At 40.5% G+C, this 21,151-nt stretch overlaps 1 protein-coding gene across 6 annotated transcripts in view; it reads left to right on the forward strand.

Moving 5' to 3' along the window:
* The window catches only part of si:ch211-113e8.10 (E3 ubiquitin-protein ligase ZFP91), a 41,328-nt gene extending 20,177 nt beyond the window's left edge, over nt 1-21,151 (forward strand). For all 6 annotated transcript variants that reach the window (XM_034189216.1, XM_034189217.1, XM_034189218.1 and 3 more), the window contains exons 5-12: nt 12,997-13,110; nt 13,191-13,280; nt 13,388-13,567; nt 13,668-13,718; nt 13,870-13,948; nt 19,324-19,438; nt 19,544-19,643; nt 19,819-21,151. In XM_034189216.1, coding sequence (XP_034045107.1) covers nt 12,997-13,110; nt 13,191-13,280; nt 13,388-13,567; nt 13,668-13,718; nt 13,870-13,948; nt 19,324-19,438; nt 19,544-19,643; nt 19,819-20,794 — 1,705 coding nt within the window. In that variant the 3' untranslated portion in view covers nt 20,795-21,151. The remainder of the gene's footprint in view (nt 1-12,996; nt 13,111-13,190; nt 13,281-13,387; nt 13,568-13,667; nt 13,719-13,869; nt 13,949-19,323; nt 19,439-19,543; nt 19,644-19,818) is intronic.

A 21,151-nucleotide genomic window follows, 5' to 3' on the forward strand; every position in this document is an offset into this window, starting at 1 on the left:
ATTTGGCGTATCTGTGGTAAACAGTTAATGTGGAAGAAACCTGAAATCTGAAAAAAAAAAAACGTGGTCAAATTTTACTAGAAGAAAGGTTCATGTGGGCAGTAAATAAAACTCTTCAAACTGATTCCATTTTGAAGGTATTGATATCTACTTTATGTGTTTATAAATATGGCCTTCTTTATGAAACTCCTTCCTGGTTAATTTAAGCATCCAATTATGGCTAAATTGTGCACTCGCAAATGTATTTCTAGTGCTGAAATGACAATTTCATTTTAATTGTATGCACACACTGCATTCATATGATTCATGGCACACCCCAGAATGCTTGTACATAGATCTGTCAGGGGGATTCCCCAAGGTTTCCACGGTTAGGGTTATATCCACCTGCATGATGAATGCAGTGAATGAGGTACTGCATGTCTGGACATGTTCAAAGCTGCTGCTGTCAGTCTGGTTGAAGTAAGAATGGCTGCACATCTTCCTCCCTGTTCTTTTTGGTCTGATGAAAGTGAATGTCATCACACTTCTTTCAGCAGGTGAATATTTTGATGATCTACATTTCAAATTTCTTTAAAGAGACCAATAAACACTGAATGCAATTTTCTATTGGTATTGATCAGTCTTGTCAGAGTCATGTAATGCTTTGGAAAGCACTTTTCAATTTCATGGTTTCTTGTAGGAAACAAGGGGTCAAGCCCATCACAGACTTAGATGATGCAACAAGAGAACTTCTGCTTTGCAGAACAGGCACATCACACAACATCACACTCATCATGCAGGTGGATATAAGCCTAGTAACCGTGGAGCCATATCTCAGAAACTGCTTGGCCTACAGGCCTCAAACTTCAGATTTGTTGTTCTAAATAGTCTGGGAATATGTAATGATCTAAGTTATTGGGTTTTTGTTTTGTTTTTCTCTCAAAACTGCTGCTGTACTTTCTGCCTTTCTGTCCTTGACGCACATGCGCAGTAGTAATCTGGGTCAATCCAATACACATGTATTGGATTGACTGTACATAAGGAAGAAGAATCAAGAGAAAATATCATCAGATCATACAGGCATTCATGTGGTAATTCGTGCATTTGGGTTAGCGAGCATGTGTTCAATGACCTCATTAAAAAGGGGTATCAAACCAGTATAAGAGGCGTCCCAAAAATTCTGCCAACTGTTATATAAAGTAGAGATGTTGGTTTATCCACTCCTGCAAATTTTGTTTAAAAAGGCTGATGGCGTGGGCCACCAGGGGGCGCTAAACTTCCTCAAACTTGGGCAAGTTGAGTACTTTGGTGCCCCCTGGTGTCCAGAGCCATCAAGACCCCAATGTTTTTTCAGTTGCATTTGATAGAGTAGGGCCTATATTTGTTGAGAACATTGAAATCTGGTTGGGGTTTTGGTGGCGCAGAGGGTTATGGGCCTTTAAATACAGCCAATTTTGCAAAATGTCCAGACTTTGACCTTGGTTCAGCGCCATTAATCCCCCAACCAAATATGTATACAAGATGAAAGAGTTTGCCTCCCTATGTCATTTGATAGTTAAACTAGCTTGGAGACTTGATGGCGCTGAAAGATGGGGATTTAATGAAATATCAGTTTTTGCATATTTTTGCATTGAACTTTGATGACCCCTGGCAAGGTCACCATTTGGGTTTCGGTCGAGGAATTTTGGGAAAGTTAGTTTCTTGGTAGGTTCCATCTTTGAGCCACATTTTGTTGAAATCCGAGTCTGCTTGAATCACACCCTAATGTAAACCTGGCTGAACTTTAAAAATAGTGGCGCTTAACCCCTATAGTGAGATATTTACTTATATTGATAGCTGTAAACATTAACAATGATGATTTCATTCACCTTAGCACATGTAAGTCTTTGCTGTAACGTTTTAACAGCGATGTCATGTTTGAATAGGAAATGTGACAACGCTAATGTTTTATAACACTGTGTTACAGTGCTAAAAAAAAAAAAACATTCTTCTTAATGGATGATTTTGTTACCAAGCCAGCAACATGAAAATTCAGTAAGGTATGTCTTCTATAATACATTCCAATTCTAAGGTAGAACTCTACTAGTGTGTACTAAGGTATATCTAAAAAAAAAAAAAATAGTAGAATAGAGTAGAGCCACTTAGGTGCCTGGTCTTGAGAACCAGGGATGGTAGGTTGAAAAGATTTTTTTATCCCATGGGAACTCTCCCTACCCACCCAAGCGGCTCAAGAAAATGGGCATCATGTACATAAGTGATATTTACACAATAAGGGTAATAAACAACATATACAAGAAATATAGTTACTACATAATATTATAGGAGTTAGCTTATAAAACCTACATATTAATACAGGAGAAGATAGTAGTATACGTATACCTAGTCTGTAGATTAGAAGTAAAAGTAAATTATAGCTAGTAGGCTAAGCTATAAATATGGTTGTTTTATTATAGAAACAGAAGCTATGATGTGATATGTTTTAGGTATCTATCTAAAGTTCACCCTGCTAGCTTACTATAGGAAGACAAAATACATATTCTATATGCTATCTAATGGAAACCCCAAACGTAGATGCTATATGTAGATATTTATTAACCCCAGAACCCATAAACTGAAGAATCATTAAAAATCTACACCATGTAAAATAAAAATGTAAATCACAAAAATAAGCTAACTATAGCTAGATGAGCTACCGTTACATTAGCCATTAATAAGTCAACCGTACCTTGCTAGCCAACAAGGTTAAACAAAGCTGGTAACTAGGGTATAAAGTATAGCGTAGTTTAACCCTACAATAATGGTATTAACAAATACATGTAACAACAAATGTAAACAAAACTGTGTATTAACATTAGCTTCTCAAACAGAAAAGAACTAACTATATTGTTAGCTATGATAAACGGTGCTACAGCCGGCTAGATAAGCTAATGTTAACTGTTAGTTTTAACTAATTGTACCCCATGCCTCCATTTTTATCACTAATATAATAATATTAAAAAATGAACAAGAAAAGTTAAAGTGAGCTGAAATGTATATGGAGACATGATATAATTACCTTAGTGAAAGGGTATAGAGGTGGAACCACTCCCAGCTAAAGAGAACTTGGGCTTTGTAGCTGCAGCGACATGTAGACCTGTACACCTTAGCAAGTAAATATCCTGACTGAAGCAATCTTGAACATGTTGGTGACTGATGTGAGACAGATCTCACTTCAATGGAAAAGAAATATGATACAACCTTTGAGAAGGTCAGTCTCTTTCACTATTTTCCTCTTTATCTCTTAATTTCAATTTGCTTTATTGTCATGAATGTATTAAAAAATATTGGCAACAGTAACACATAGTGAAATAAATGATTAATTAATTGATATAATAAAGAGCAACATTCAAAGACAAATAACAGCTACATGCTGGTTTTGCGATTAGTCGACTAATTGCAAAAATAATCAGTGACAAGTCAATTATCAAAATAATAATTTGTGGCATCCCTGTCTACACATAAGGCCCCACAGTTAATAATGCATGTCACAGCACAAACCAAGCATGAAGTCAAAGGAATAGTCTGCAGACCTCTGAGACAGGATGTTCTTGAGGCACAAATCTGGAGAAGGGTACAGAAACATTTCTGCTGTTTTGAAGGTCCCAATGAGCACAGTGGCCTCCCTCATCCATAAATGGAAGAAGTTCAGATCCAACAGGACTGTCCCTAGAGCTGGCCGCCCTTGTAAAATGAGTTATTGGGGGAGAAGGGCCTTAGTCAGGGAGGTGACCATGAACCCATTGGTCACTGTGTCAGAGTCCCAGCATTCCTCTGTGGACAGAGGAGAACCTTCCAGAAGGACAACCATCTTTGCAGCAATCCACCAATCAGGCCTGTATGGTAGAGTGGACAGATGGAAACCACTCCTTAGTAAAAGGCACATGACAGCCCACCTGGAGTTTGCTAAAAGGCACCTGAAGGAATATCAGACCAGGAGAAACAAAATTCTCTGGTCTGATGAGACGAAGATTGAACTCTTTGGTGTGATTGCCAGGCGTCATGACGGGAGTAAACCAGGCATCACCCCTACAGTGAAGCATGGTGGTAACAGCATCATGCTGTGGGGATGTTTTTCAGCAGCAAGAACTGTGAGACTAGTCAGGATTGAGGGAAAGATGAATGCAGCAATGTACAGAGACATCCTGGATGAAAACCTGCTCCAGAGTGCTCTGGACCTAAGACTAGGGAAACAGTTCATCTTACAGCAGGACAATGACCCTAAACACACAGCCAAGATATCAAAGGAGTGGCTTCAGGACAACTCTGTGAATGTCCTTGAGTGGCCCAGCCAGAGCCCAGACCTGAATCTGATTGAACATCTCTGGAGAGATCTGAAAATGGCTGTGCACCGACGCTCTCCATCCAACCTGATGGAGCTTGAGAGGTGCTGCAAAGAGGAATGAGCAAAACTGCCCAAAGATAAGTGCACCAAGCTTGTGGCATCATATTCAAGAAGACTATATATATATATATATATATATATATATATATATATATATAAAAATAAATAAATTTGGAAAAAATTTACAATGATTATCTAGCAGGTGCAACTGGCGGTACAAGAGGCAACTGAGACATTTTGAGCCTGACCCAGAAAAGGTAGGGCGCGGTTTTCCATCTTTTGCATTCTGAGAAATCAACATTTCTCAACATTGCATCCAGTGAGTCAAAACTTCACACATTCTTGAGAAATATTGCTTTCTCAGAATGCAATAGATGGAAAACCATGCCCTACTTCTTCTGGGTCAGACTCTAAACTTCTCAGTTACACCTCATAAGGCGCTTTTCTACTTCACAAAAGTAGCACTACTCTGCACTACTCGGCTCGACTCTACTCGGTTTTTTGCTTTTCCACTAGGGTTAGTACCTGGTACCGGGTGCTTTTTTTAGTACCTGCTCAGAAGCGGTTCCAAGCGAGCCGAGCCGATACTAAAATGTGACGTCAACAGGCTGCCGGCCACTGATTGGTCAGAGAATGTCGTCACTGGACGAGTAATGAGCGCGGCGTCCGAGACGAAACTCAAAACCCGCCATTTTTAAATAGTCACAGCGGCGTTATAGCGACCGTCGTTTTCTTTCCTTTCACGGCGAGTTTTTTGTTTGTTTTTTTTACTCGCACAAAACCACACCATCTGTGGATGATTTATGGACGTTTGTGTTTGGTGGCGGAGGAGAGAATACAGAGAGGTGGATGAAGCGATCCGAAATGAGAAAATCTCCCAGTCTTTGGCTGTGCCCGGCTCACCGGACATTACAGCAACTCAGAGAGCAGCTGAAAAAGCTTAAAAGTGATTACAGGACCACAACGACCGGAGTAGGTCGGACCGTAAGGGCTGGAAATGGTTCGACCGCAGGAACGCTGTTTACGGACACCGAACGGCGAACACCCGGAGACAGGATGACCACGACTCGGCTTTGTTAGAAGCGACGGACGGTAAGTGTTTTTGTGTCTGTAGTCTGCTTGAAAGCACTGTTTAACGTTACTTATCCCATTGGTGGGAAGCACACTTTAACAAACGAAGATTGCGAGTCTAAACTTGTGTTAAAGTAATATCATTGTCTCATGTATGCAGACACAGTGAGCTAGCTGACTGCTAACTAGCGAGCTAGCTAACTCAGTGCTCTGCTTTAAAGTATTGACTTCTGACAGAAAAACACCTAAAGTCAGCAAGACAACAAATGTGTACATTTGACTCATTTAGTGCCATTACGGTGATGTGTGTTTTTTGGGGGGGGTTTTTTCGACGTCGCCATTTTGTGTTTTTGTTGAAGAATCCAGTTCCATAAGCGAGGAGGGTTCGAACACCAGCTTCAACATCTGTATCAACGTCCAGCACCACACAGCAACGTGTCATCACTGGTAAGAATAACGTGTCTCATATCATGTAACTTTCCCAAATACCATATATACAGGGTGAGGGTGGGTACAGCAAATTTTGCTGGACCTTCCCAAAGATTCAGTTATCTTGGTCGCTTTGCATAAAAGTCATGTTCTTTCAAAATGTTGCTCCAAATGGTCTGATTTGTTGGAGGATAATTTTGAAAGAACATAATTATTATGCAAAGTGACCAAGATAACTGAAACTCTGGGGAATGATCATACAGAGACTGAAGGTTTTTTGTTTCTGTTTTTTTTTTTTTTTTAAACTTGCTTTCCCATTTCTACCTTCATTATTGTCCAGGCAAGAGAAAAAGGAGCCTGTTCCAGCAGGAGAATCTGTCCATCTTGAGTGACGTTGAGGCTGAAGCTGAACTGGGCCCAGTGTGACTGACACATCCAACTGATCCTTGAGGAAGCAGCAGTGGTGGAAGCTGCATTTAATCAGACATATTTTGGCGTGCTGGGTGACCTTGTGCACGCGATGCGTGACCAGGGCATGCGCCCCCACCCCAGACTACCTGGGTTACAGCGGGGTCTAAAAAAGTCTTAAATTCAGAAACTAAAATTTTAGGCCTTTAAATGTCTTAAAAACACCCACATTTTTATCGCAGGTCTAAAATTTAATTTACTCAAGTCTTAAAAAATTACATTCGCTCCGTCCATTCCGAGAAGTGTCTGTAGAACAGAAAAATGAAACGCTTTCCAACGCGTCGTGACGTCAGACGCGTTGCTTTGGAAGCGGCAAGGGGGTGGAGATTGTGGCCACGTCACACTGTGGCTGTTTCACAACCTGAAAAAAGTTCAGCGATCGCCATCTTGAATTTGCGTCGCCTGAACCACAAAAACCTTTAAAAAAAACAGCAGTAGAAGGATTCTCCCATCACCCTGCTGGGAGAAACTTTTTTTCAGCTACTTTTCGGAGTGATGCCAACCGAGGGAGGACTGATGACTTGGTGGGATATCGATCGAACCGCGACAGTGGGCCGACCCGCACGGAGAAGCCGGCCTTCAGGCATCATTCCTGGGAACACCGAGGCAGGCAGCCGGGGTGATGGAGCAGACCCACTCAGTCCGAAATCTCCCACTTTTTGGATATATGCGAAGTCCCAGTTTGCCCAACGGAGTTTACTTCTGCAGCTTTATCGAGGTGAGAATAATGTAAAAACAAAACGTGACGTTTACTGAACTGCTGTGAAGTTAATGATCGACTAACGTTAGCGTAGCCTTTTAGCACAGTTGATCTGAGTGAATGCTTTAATTTCTAAATGGTTCAGTCTTTTTTATTTTTACCAAATAAAACTACAGCTTTTTTCAGACACCACAAAAGCTCAACTTTAAATAACTTATTTTTTGGGGCGTTTTTTCTGTCCTTTTTTTTCTCGTTTTTTCCCTTCTTATATATAAACTGTTTAGTGTTTCTTTATATTTAAAAGAATATTTTTATTTGTCCCAATCAGGAACATTTGCTGTGCAGACAACCAAACTTCCATTGATGAACTGAACACCACGAAGACCAGTCGAAAGAAAACATCTCTGCTTTTCAGCAACACCACCAGAGTTAAAAACTGCAGAAGAGACCTTCATCTGGTCCCGAGAATCCAGCAGAACATCACCTACTTTAAATAAAAGGCTCTTTGAACAGCAACTATTTCATTATTTTTTAAAAAGCTGTTTCATTTTATATTTTAACAATAAATGAACGGATCATTAAAAATGTCCACAAATCAAAGTCCAAAGACATTTGCACATGTAGAAGCTCTCCACTTATTGTGCTCAAATTAATATTTTAGAAATGACTCTGTCCTGATAACAACATTAAAGGCAATTACATATTTTGACGAAATTGCAAGTTTAAATGACTATATATAAAAAAAAAAATTCATCATGAGGTTTGTCATAGAAATCCTACTTTACAATCACACTGCAGTCATTGTTAAATTATTTCCTGTTGCATTTATAATACACATTTGTATTTATTTAGTGTCTTTTTCTGGTTGAAATGAGATATAAATAATCTACCAGACTTTAAAAAATGTACAAGTTTCCATGTTATTTTAGTTGTCTAAAAATAAATGTCCAAGGTTCCTTATGTTAAACAAGAAATTATCTAATCTGAAATAACAGGTGGTTTTAGTTTACAGATGAAAAGTTTCTAAAGAACCATTTATTGATTTTAGCTATTTTAATTACAAGTGTTCTAAACTTTTTTTTAACAGTAATCAGAAATTTTGAGGTAACAAACAACAAAAAAACATTTCCAATGATTTTTCTTCAGAAAACTGCTCTATAAAAGAGCAGTCCTGTCACACGTTAATGTTTTGTACAGATCAGTTGTTTCCACCGTTCTGTTTTGTAGAGATCAGTGGTTTCCACACATCCATTTTGTAGAGATCAGTGATTTCTGCCACTCATCTTCAGTGTTTTGGCCCGACGCGTCGCTCCTATTGGACAATGCGAAGGTACGTCACAGCTCAGTGTCGGAAGTTGGATTGGATTGAACTTTGACCCCGTCGGCCAAGCGGCAATGCGCGCTTCTGTCAGAAGTGTCATTTTAGCTCGGCTTTTGACGCGACACTTCTGACGTGTCTAAAAAGCAACGCGTCTCATTGAAAATAATGCTTTAAAAGCATGGTTTACACATAGACGGTTTTGTCGGCGGGTAGTATGTAGACCGAAGTTCCCGGTAGTTCCGGCTGTTTTCGCGGTGGAAAGGGGCGGAGCATTTCACCGCCGTTTTGACGACCGTACTAGCCGCAAATACGTGGATAAAACGCCGCTAAATCCACCGAATAAAGCGGCGTTTTGACGCTGTAGCATCCGGCACACATCAGGCAACGGGGGTTAATACCCAGTTCTATCCTTTACAATCGCAGGTTAAGACGCGCGAGAACGGCGGTGTTCTGCTGCCGCCGATAATGCCCTGTGTACCGCTGGATTTATCCAGGCAAATCCTGCGTTACTCCAGGAACTTTTGCATATAGGCACTGCCCCCAGAGTATAACAGGCTGAAGCAGCAGGAATACATGCCTGTCACTGCAGAGGGAGGGAGATCATCAGCCTTTTCTTCTCTTTCCTTTTCCCCTCCTCAACGTGTTGCTCCGTCTCCACCACAGGGCTACCCTCTGCTTCTGAACCAGACCTCTTGGTAAGTCCTTGCCACTGCCAATTTTCTTTTAGGAGGCATACTGGAGCATCTTTACAAAAATATCTGGAGCTGGCCGCGAGTGAGAGGCCTGCATGCAGCGCGCTAGTGTTTTTATATTGACCGCCGCCTATCGGCCGTTTGGAACGCCGTTAACCGGGAGGTGGTGTTTAGAATGGCGTACTGCCCGCTAGCGCCGCCGTTTTGTCTGTCTCTGTCGCCGATTAAAACGCCCTTGACGACGCCGATGTGGGCTCTATCGCCGTTTTACACGCCGTTGATTAGGGATACAACGCCGGCCGCCAATTACGGCGGTGTAAACTGCGGCACTACAGGAAGGGGCAGGATGAAATGGCGATTAAAAAGTATCAAACACCGTTGTTCGCGTTGTCTCCGTCGTTACGCGAATTTTCCAGGAGCACTCCCGGAATTATTCGACATGTTGAATAATTTTTTCGACGATTCCCGGTAAAGCTGGAACTAAGCCACGCCCCCTAGGGCCGGCATTAACAACAGCGTGTGATCCTTAAGACGGCCAAAAACTCTTCCGGGACACTTCCGGGAGCTCTTACCGTCTATGTGTCAACCGGGCTTTAGACCGATTTTTGACAGTTCTGACGCGTTCAGTGTGAAAGGCCCTTAAAAAGCAACGCGTCTCATTGAAAATAATGCTTTTTAGACCGATTTTTGATGCGTCTGACGTGTTCAGTGTGAAAGGCCCTTAAGTTGGCTCGGTATGTCCACTACCGCGTTCCGTACCTTTCAAATTTTCGTCATTTTTGTTTCCGCCAAGTGTATGCCACTGCCATTAGTCAAGAATCGATAGTGTGGACACAATTGTTGCCCAAAGGCTCATATGTGACTTTGTTGCAATGCATGGAGGTGTCACTCAGGTCCCCCTCACCAAAGAACTTATGGCGTCGGAGGGTGCAGCCCGGTCAAAATACCGACTCTTTCTGGATCAGGAGCGTGTCAGAAAAGACAAGGAAACCCAGGGCCAGAAAAGAAAGCTGGCCGAGCAGGCTCTGGAGGACCTGAAGAAGAGGAAGACGAGTCTGGAAAGAGTGTCTGCCTGTCTTTCCAGTGAGGCAGATGCACTCGCTGAAGAGGCGGAGAAGAGAGCTGGCTCAAAGGTAGCTCAGCTGCTTTTGAAGTCGAATGCTCTGAGAAGAGCACACAAAGACAAAGTCGCTGAAGTGAAAGCCCTTGAGGCTGAGATTAGCGCAAAAGGAGAGGAGCTGAGATATATGGTTGTATAGCACCTTTTGAGAATTTAACTTTTTTCCGGTTGGTCAATGTTGTTTATCGTATTGTATATGTTGTGTATTGTCACTCAATCTTGTTTTCTGCTTTTGGTGTACTTTGACATGTTTGAAACCAATACAAAATGACATGGTTTTGAGAATCAAATGTGATCATCCTTTTTTGGGGGGGTCTTGAGGTTGGTCTAAAATTTCTCATAATGGTCTAAAAAAAGGTCTAAAATTTAACGTGGTGGTTCCTGCAAGAACCCTGGACTACAGACACATGAAACTTTTGTATAGTTGCGCTTTTTTTTTTTTTGTATTTGCTTTTTTGTTGCAGTAAACAATTTGACTCGTGACTATCATAATTTGTCATTTCAGGCTCAGTCAACAGTAAAAAAACATTTTGTCATTGATGTTTTGGTGCAATGAAGGTTCATTTCTAAGAATTTTTCATTTGGGTTTTTACTGCTCCAGAAGACACTGCACACTACACCTGGCTGAATCTTTACACAGATGCTGGAATAAGCATGTCTAAACTGAGATTTTACCAAATGGTATTTAACATAAAAAGGTTTAGTCACTTCAGTGAAGGCACCATTACATCAAGGAATTTTGAACAACCAGTTTAACTCTGTTCACTTCAATTTACATTTATGACCCCATTAAATGTTAAACTTATTTTACTACTGGATTATGATTAAACATCTTTTCAAACTGTTAGCCTTTAAATCAGTAAACCTTGGTAACTTTTACAAATCAAACTTACACAAAAGTGGAGACATTTTAGCAAAAAGTACAAAAATTTATTCAAAATTCGTAGTGAAACATAACATGTATAAAATGATGATGATGACAAAGGTGTCCCATTCCGTGGCATGAACCTCTGCAGCGGTGACTCTGAGAAAACCATCTGAAACACACACAGCATACATATTTTAATTAGTGCTGTCAGGTTATTAAAAAATAATGTAATTGATTACAAGGTTTGTGATTAGTAATCTAAATGAATCATTTAATTGCAGGTATATTAAAAAAAAACTCAGATCTGTGTGTGTTTGAGGCACTTAATCAGGTAAAAAAGGATCAGGGTTATTTCTGTTACATATCAAGGAGGTATTAAACAAGCTGTAAATTGATCTTAAATTGGGAGAACTGTAAGTGTAATTTTGATGGGTTAAATGCAGGCAAATTTCATTGTATTTATGTGTACAATGACAATAAAAGGCTGTATTATAAAGAATGTCTATAAAAACAGAATTGTGGGAGTTTGAAGGCTGATTCTGCACAATATGACTCCTTTAATAATTATCTTAATAGATTTCATATTTTAAATTTGTCCATTGAACATTAAAATCTGGATGAAAAACAAACGTTTTTAATGTGTTTTAAGCCTGTTCGAGTTCAGTGACGACGTTAATTAACGGTCATTAAAACCGAATTAACATTTTGTGCGTGAACGTCAGTAAACACACAAACTCCCACATTTGAGATTTAATAAGTTATAAAAGCAAGTTACTTTGGTAAAAAAATGTATTGACATTAACACGTTTATTGCTCTCAGAAACGCGTCTTTATTTACAGACCAAGTCACTGACGTCAAAACAGAACGGAGCAAAGTGTGACTGAAGGCCTGATAGGTACTGTAATTAATCTAAACTAACGCTTTATTTTGACAGCCACAATTTTAATAGTTAATAGCGACAGCCTGCAGTTATTACTTATTACTACTTAGGAAGCTAACAATTAGCTTACCGTCATGCTTTGCCTCTTCATCTCTAGCAGCTTGTATCTTCTCGTCTTCATCTTCATATTGTTGTATGAATTCCCAAAGTCTTCTGTACTTCTCAAGCGTGTTTTGTCTCGCCCCCAACAACTTTCTCTTAAAAACTTACAGAGCAGTAAACACGAAATCCGCCATTGTTTATGTCGCGTATACAACGACGTCACCGCAGTTTGCTCTGCTGACCCCGCCCACGTTGAAGAGGTACTATTTGCCGTAGAAAAGGACGTGCTTGGAACCAAACCGAGTAGAGGTGAGTAGAGTAGTAGCTGAGTAGTGCTGGAGCTTTGTAGTAGAAAAGCGTCTATAGATATCAAGTATGACACTTCAAGCAATGAAGCTTTTAGTGAAGCCTGAGAGTCACGGCTTTGACACCATACAGCACTTAATTGGGGCACAGTTTCATCTTGTCATTTACAACCACGCTGTGACTTGTTTTTTCTTTGGCCAGCTTTCATTTTTATTACTAATGATAATGTTGCTTTGTGGCTAGCTGTCCCAGACACTCTTGTATGTGTTACGAATCACTGGTTTGTGACAAATTTGAGCTTGGCAAATGCAAGCGTTACATATTGTACAGTGTTTCAGGTTGATGCTCGGCTGCCAGATTTGGTTAAATGTGATGTGCAGCTGCAGACTGGATATATTTATTTAAAGTGCAAACATTATAGTTTGATTTTAGGACACAGTGGTATCAATTGTAACTCTTGGATCATACACTTTGAACACAGCGAACTTTGTTAAACTTTTTTTTTTTTTTTTTTTTAACACAAATGCATTTAGTAAAATGTATTCAGTAATAACTATATAATATAGCAAAGGGTGTCCCTCCATTATATTTATGAACTTGTAGGTTGATTGAGTGAATGAGGGAGAAGTGCTTTGTTTGTGTTAAACACTGTTGTCTTGTATAAATGTGTTCTCTCAGCAATAAGAAAGAGGATAACTGTGATGTAAGTGAAGGTGTTGATGATACGATCCTTGATGAGGAAGACCCCCAATTTCAGGATGACCCAGGTGACCTGAGCTTCCATAGTCGGAGGTAAACTGCTGCGCAGCATTTGATGACGTGCATACGGTGAGGATTACTGCTTCCACTGCCATTCTTCTCTTCCTCCACAGTGGAGCAGAGGAGGAAGCAGGCCTAAGCAGTGATGATGTTCCATACAGAGATGATTTAAATGATCAGAGTTATGACCCCAAGGAAGAAAGGTGCACATTCTGTCACACATTATTCTCCTCACACTCTACAGATCAGTGGTAGAGAACAAGTGCTGCATTTTTCTTTGTGTATCCAAACATCTCTGTGGCTGTCTCAGGGATGCCCCTAAAGCAAAGCGCAGGGCACCTCCAAGGCAGAGGGACAAAAAAGAGAAACCACCAAAAACAGATGGTGAAGTTGCTGAAATAAAGACTGAAGGAACAGATGAGGCAGAGGGATTTGAAGAAGAGATCAAGATGGAAGAGGAAATGAGTGAAGACCCAGATGGGCCCAGGAAGTAAGTTATGAATAAGATGTTTTCACATTGTGAGAGCATCTCGGTGAATAATGAATTGTTTTGTTTATTCATTTACAATTTTTGTCCTGTAATTTTTTAGGAGAGGTAGACGAAAAAAGGATGACAAAACTCCACGACTGCCAAAGAGAAGGTAATGATGTCTGTCTGTTTCAAATGGGTCACGACCACTTAAAGAAATTCTGCTGATTCGTCACAAATGAGTGTTGAAGTGTGAGCTCTTGAAATCATTATGTCCAGGGTTCAATACTTTAACATTGCACTGATGTGCTGCACTCGCACAGGAAGAAGCCCCCGGTGCAGTACGTGCGCTGTGAGATGGAAGGTTGTGGCACAGTCCTGGCTCATCCCCGCTACCTACAGGTGTGTCTTACCAAAACTTTTACTTAGTAATTTCATTTATAAATGTAGAATGAGAAGGAAAGACTGATGAGAGAGACATGCAAATGTTTCATAAATTGGATGCACACTGAGGAAAATAATCCTGCAGCATGTACAGTAACAACAGCAAAGCTGTAGCGGTGTGTGCAGAAAGCTTGGTTTGGGCCTTTCGGTTCTACTTTTTTCTCTGTACAGAACTGAGTTTGCAGGGCTGTGAAAACTCAGCTGATCCGAGGAATTCCGCGGATTTCGTCATGGGGGGGGTGTTTTACTCTGTAATCATGATCATCACCGAGTTTTTAGAATGCCTGTCGCAATGCATTCATTTTTTTTTACAGCATCATGCAAGTTTTATAACACACTTTTTAGAGCTATCAAGTTTTTAAAAGGAGAATTTTGCGGTATGTCTGTATCACGGAGCGACATTGGACAGAGAGAAGATGGCAAGAAAGACTGTCAAAAAGTTGGATAACAAATCAAGAATCCATGGAATTGGTGCTGGCTTGAATTTAAAGTCGTCTTCATAAACTGAAAGATAAAAGAAACGGGAAAAACGAACTGCATATTGTGCCCTCAGGAAACATGGTAAGAATTTTTTTGGAAACTAAGCACTGTGCTGTTCAAACAGGATTTCACGCAAGATTATGTGACTCTTTTTTTAATGTAGCCTTTCTATCATTGGAAAAAAGACACTGTGACTTTGAATGGATTTACAGTAATTCACACAATTATATAAGTGACTTTTTTATTAATGTAGACTTTATTTCATTGGAAAAAAGACACTGTGGCTTTGAATGGATTTACAGTAAGTCACACAAGAATATGTGACTTTTTTACTATAAGGTATGTTATTGATATTTTACCATGATTTTCAAAATATTCTACAAGCTTTAGCTGTGGTTTTTGAAATGCTTTAACAGTCTTTTCAGTCTTCTTGAATTTCATGTAGTTTAATTGTTTTGAGTTAATGCATAATTTAGTTTACAGTTAAAAGGAAAATCATTCCAGGTCCTACTTCCATGTCATATTCTGTTATTCCATTATCATTGACAGGTCAAATGAAAGATTGAATCTCGGATCATTTAAGTATGCACTTTTCTTCCAGGGGTTGCTGAAAATGTATCATTAGATACAAAATTAATTTGGTTTCTGTGGCCCCACGGGCTCCTGGGGGGCTGTGCTCCCCAGACCCACCGCAAATTTTCCTCGGATTTCACAATTTTCATTTCACAGGCATAGTTTGTAACTCTACATTTACCCTGAGCAATTTTAGCAAAGAACCGTGTTGTTTCAGCCCGTGTTGCACAAGCTCTGCTGTCTGGGAACGTTATGGTTCCTCATTTACAACCCCTGGCAAAAATTATGGAATCACCGGCCTCGGAGGATGTTCATTCAGTTGTTTAATTTTGTAGAAAAAAAGCAGATCACAGACATGACACAAAACTAAAGTCATTTCAAATGGCAACTTTCTGGCTTTAAGAAACACTATAAGAAATCAAGAAAAAAATTGTGGCAGTCAGTGACAGTTACTTTTTTAGACCAAGCAGAGGGAAAAAAATATGGAATCACTCGATTCTGAGGAAAAAATTATGGAATCATGAAAAACAAAAGAACGCTCCAACACATCACTAGTATTTTGTTGCACCACCTCTGGCTTTTATAACAGCTTGCAGTCTCTGAGGCATGGACTTAATCAGTGACAAACAGTACTCTTCATCAATCTGGCTCCAACTTTCACTGATTGCTGTTGCCAGATCAGCTTTGCAGGTTGGATCCTTGTCATGGACCATTTTCTTCAACTTCCACCAAAGATTTTCAATTGGATTAAGATCCGGACTATTTGCAGGCCATGACATTGACCCTATGTGTCTTTTTGCAAGGAATGTTTTCACAGTTTTTGCTCTATGGCAAGATGCATTATCATCTTGAAAAATGATTTCATCATCCCCAAACATCCTTTCAATTGATGGGATAAGAAAAGTGTCCAAAATATCAACGTAAACTTGTGCATTTATTGATGATGTAATGACATCCATGTCCCCAGTGCCTTTACCTGACATGCAGCCCCATATCACCAATGACTGTGGAAATTTACATGTTCTCTTCAGGCAGTCATCTTTATAAATCTCATTGGAACGGCACCAAACAAAAGTTCTAGCATCATCACCTTGCCCAATGCAGATTCGAGATTCATCACTGAATATGACTTTCATCCAGTCATCCACAGTCCACAATTGCTTTTCCTTAGCCCATTGTAACCCTGTTTTTTTTCTGTTTAGGTGTTAATGATGGCTTTCGTTTAGCTTTTCTGTATGTAAATCCTATTTCCTTTAGGCGGTTTCTTACAGTTCAGTCACAGACGTTGACTCCAGTTTCCGCCCATTCATTCCTCATTTGTTTTGTTGTGCATTTTTGATTTTTGAGACATATTGCTTTAAGTTTTCTGTCTTGATGCTTTGATGTCTTCCTTGGTCTACCAGTATGTTTGCCTTTAACAACCTTCCCATGTTGTTTGTATTTGGTCCAGAGTTTAGACACAGCTGACTGTGAACAACCAACATCTTTTGCAACATTGTGTGATGATTTACCCTCTTTAAGAGTTTGATAATCCTCTCCTTTGTTTCAATTGACATCTCTCGTGTTGGAGCCATGATTCATGTCAGTCAACTTGGTGCAACAGCTCTCCAAGGTGTGATCAGTCCTTTTTAGATGCAGGCTAACGAGCAGATCTGATTTGATGCAAGTGTTAGTTTTGGGGATGAAAATTTACAGGGTGATTCCATAATTTATTCCTCAGAATTGAGTGAGTCCATATTTTTTTTCCCTCTGCTTGGTCTAAAAAAGTAACCGTTACTGACTACATTTTTTTTTTCTTGATTTCTTATAGTGTTTCGTAAAGCCAGAAAGTTGCCATTTGAAATGACTTTAGTTTTGTGTCATATCTGTGATCTGCTTTTTTTCTACAAAATTAAACAACTGAATGAACATCCTCCGAGGCTGGTGATTCCATAATTATTGCCAGGGGTTGTAATAATTATGACGGAGAAATACACATTGATCGGACGAAAACTATATGCCATCATAGTTCTTCGACAGTCGGCTATGTGGCTGTTTATACATTGAAAATCTCCCGAAGTGAACGTGGTGCAAACCCAGCTCCTCATGTCACTTAAGCAGCTTCCAGGTAACAGTTCAGACCGAGCCAAAGCAACAACAAACACTGTAGGTGTTTATATAGTAGCTGTGGATATCAAATCAAATCAGTTTTATTTATATAGCGCCAAATCACAACAAACAGTTGCCCCAAGGCGCTTTATATTGTAAGGCAAAGCCATACAATAATTACGGAAAAACCCCAACGGTCAAAATGACCCCCTGTGAGCAAGCACTTGGCGACAGTGGGAAGGATAACAAGTGTGTGATATGGGACCACACACTTGTTACAAAGTCCCCCCTCCCTCTCCTTTAATTGAAAAAAGTTTGATGTTTTTCATTTCCACCATAATGAACCGTGATGATTTTTTTAACCGTAACCCTTGTCAACCGTATGCCAAATCTATGCATTACAACTAACCATGGTCAGCTTTGTTTATACTGAATCTGAGAATATTTTGTCAACACAAGTGAATTCTGTAAAACATCTTTAAGCAAAAACAAGATCATATCTGTGCATGCGGACATGTTATGAATGAGGTCCTGTCTTTTTGGATACAGTACTTATGATTAAGGTTGCGACTGATCCAGTATTGGGATCGGCTTCCGATACCGACGTAATTCAAGTATTGAAAATTCCGATCCAACTCACGACATATTCCGATACATGAGGAGCCACTGTGAATCCTCTTAACTGCTGCTGTTTGCTCTCTGCTTTGTTTGCTGCTGAGTGGGAGGAGGGGAGGGGGGAGGTTTTCTGAAGCCCAGCTGTTTGAGAGAACTCTCTTCGGCAGTGTTGTAGCTGCGGGTAGTGGCAAATTTCTGTCTGGCTTTCATGTTCAAATTGTCTATTCGTCGAGCATGGATTTTCCAAAAAGTTAACTGAATTGTTGCTGAAAATGTGTGCTGAAAAGTTTGCTGCTTCAGCGTCCCGAGGCTGTGAAATGCCAGGTCATTGTGCAGCTGAGGAGGACAACGAACAGAGATTTTGTCCACTGAAAGGGCAAAAATCTCCATTAAAATCCTGCGCGTGAGCATTGGTGATGATAAATTTACAGTTTTATAGTTGAAAGGCTTAATGTTTCCAAAAAGTTCGAAGTTTGCGCAGCAAGAATGTTCTCAGCGCGAGAGAAAGAAAAAGTGAGAGAGTGACAGAGGGAGAGAGAAAGCAAGCAAGAAAGGGAATGAAAGAGAGAGCAAACGAGAGACAGAAGGAGGGGGAGAGAGAGGGAACTTTATTTTGAATTTTTATGCTTAACACTTGCTTAAACATGTTTCCCATGTCAATAAAGCACCACTGAAATTAAAGAAAGAGAGAGACAGAGAGAGAGAGGGAGACAGAGAGTGAGTGCTGTCTTTTCTCTCCAAGTCTATGAAAATAAGGCTATGAAAGTCTATTTAAAAAATAAAAGTATTTAATTCTTTCACCAAAACATCAAATCTCGGCTTTCATCTTAGATTCACCTTCTGACAAACTGTAGCTGAACTTTCAGGTCTCCTTTTTAAGAAAATATTCATATAAAATCAAGAATAATCATAATAATATTAAAGCAAACATATTGGTATCGGCAGATATCCAAATTCAGGTATCGGGATCGGCTCGGAAGTGAAAAATTGTGGATCTTTGCATCCCTGCTTATGATTAATTATCCAGCTTCCATGATCATCTACCTGTCTATTCATGACCTTGTAAGAATAAGTCGTCCTAATCTGTTCGTTGTATTTAAGTGAAAGTTCACACAGTGGTAGCACACCAAATGATGATGTGCATGAAGAAAAATTCTTCCAGATTAGTCTTTTCAAGGGGAGATATTTGGATTTTTGCAGTTTTTTTGTTTTCCTTAATATATCTTGTCAGTTACATGTAATAGACAGCCAGTTTGTTAATTTAAGTGTTGCATTACAAGAGCTTTAGTACCACTAATATATAATTCATACAAGCACCTAGTATGACAGAACGTGGGATGTTAAGTTTGTGATCTTGCTCCCAAATCTCGAGTTTTACTTTTATTTGCAGTTTAATGACACACAAAGACTGAAAGAAAACTTTGCTAATCTTGATAAAATGAAATCTTTGAGAATTTGTAACTTTAAAAAAAATCCTATAAAAATATTTTATACGGATTCTTCTATATTTTCTAAGTAATCTATCCATTTTTTCCTCCTCATACCGTTTATTCAGTGTTGACTGTTTTTCACTCCAGCACCATATAAAGTACCAGCACTTGCTGAAGAAGAAGTATGTGTGTCCGCACCCATCCTGTGGGAGACTTTTCCGTCTACAGAAGCAGCTGTTGCGTCACGCAAAACACCACACTGGTACACATTGTTTTTGATGCATTCCTGACCTTTGGTTGTGAATTTTCATTAAGCGTAGAGTTATGTGTTAAAAATGTGCATGTTTAATTGTTGTGTGATTATTAGACCAGAGGGACTACATCTGTGAATTCTGTGCACGTGCCTTCAAGAGCTCCCACAACCTGGCTGTCCACCGCATGATCCACACGGGAGAGAAGCCCCTCCAGTTAGTGCCAGCATGTGTATAAATTGTCTGATGAATCTTATGCCTTATTTTGGGTGTCTGTTCCTGACATCATCGACTTTGTTAGTCAGTTCTACAATGCATACACAGACATACTGAGAATTGAAATTTCGTTAGTCTGTCTCACGGAATTTCAATCATCTCTTTGATCTTATAGGTGTGAAATCTGCGGCTTCACCTGTCGTCAAAAGGCGTCACTCAACTGGCACATGAAGAAGCACGACGCTGATGCCACTTATCAGTTCTCCTGCTCCATTTGTGGTAAGAAGTTTGAGAAGAAGGACTGCGTGGTGGCCCACAAGGCCAAAAGTCACCCAGAGGTGCTAATTGCTGAGGCACTGGCAGCCAATGCCGGTGCGCTCATTACAACCCCCACCTCCCTGCTGGAACTGCACGGAAACCCCATGCAAGCAGATGTCACCGGCCTGGAGGTGAGCCAAGTGGGGCAGGATGGGCAGGTGGAACAGTTGAGCCAGGAAGGCCAGCAAGCAGCTCAGGTGTCCCAGATGGGTCATGCAGCCCAACAAGTGAGTCATCAGGTGGTGCTGTTAGGACAAGATCAAAGCCTCCACACCATGCCAGTGACGATAGCTTTGTCCCCCATCGACCCTCCTTCACCTGCTGAAAACCAGCAGAGTCACCTTCATCTCCAGATGCCCGTCCAGTTTGTGCAACCCACTCAGCAGTCACAACAGCCTCAAATCCAACAACTGGACTTGCATTCCAGCTCCATGGTGACCCAGCACCAATCCCAGCTTCCACTCATTCAGTCCTATTCTTCCCAGCAGCAGAGCCAGGGGCAGACGCAAATCCTGCAGATGACCTTCCAGCCCGTCAGTCAGCCCCAAACCCATATCCAGCAAATGCCCATTATGGGAACATCTCAACAACTTCAGATGCTGCAGACAGCCGCCCCGAGCCCTCCTCTTCTGTCCCCATCACAACTGCAACCCCAACCCCAGGGTCGAGTCTCCACTAACGGGGACAGCTTTATTCTGGACACGCCGGTGCTCTCCTCTTCTCCTCCATCAGCCAGTTCTCTTCAGCAGCCAGAAGCTGTGGGAGTAGACGGCGTGATCTGGGAGCAGGCAAGACGAGGGGAGGTTCTGTCTGACAGCGGTGAGAGACATTAGCAAAAGGCACTTATGTAAAAAGCAGAGCAGAGAAAGCCGTTGTCACTGATATAATATTCTATCATGAAATGTTTGAAGTAAACGTAAGCTCACCAATATATTATATACTGTTCACTCATAGTCACATTTGTTAGCTTTTTAGAGTATATATCAGGGAATGAATTGTGTCTGTACTTGTAAGTTGTCAACTTTGTAAATAAGTGCTGTAAACTTGTCTTTTATGAGAGTGTTTGGTGCTGAAGTGTATTCTAGGAGGATGTGTTGCCCTATTGCAAAGTTATTCCTGTAATGCAATAATATGGTACACATCTAAATACAGCACATCAAATACAGAGTTTGTGGCATGGTCAGGGTTTT

Source organism: Thalassophryne amazonica, chromosome 15 (assembly GCF_902500255.1).
Source record: "Thalassophryne amazonica chromosome 15, fThaAma1.1, whole genome shotgun sequence".
Taxonomy (NCBI): domain Eukaryota; kingdom Metazoa; phylum Chordata; class Actinopteri; order Batrachoidiformes; family Batrachoididae; genus Thalassophryne; species Thalassophryne amazonica.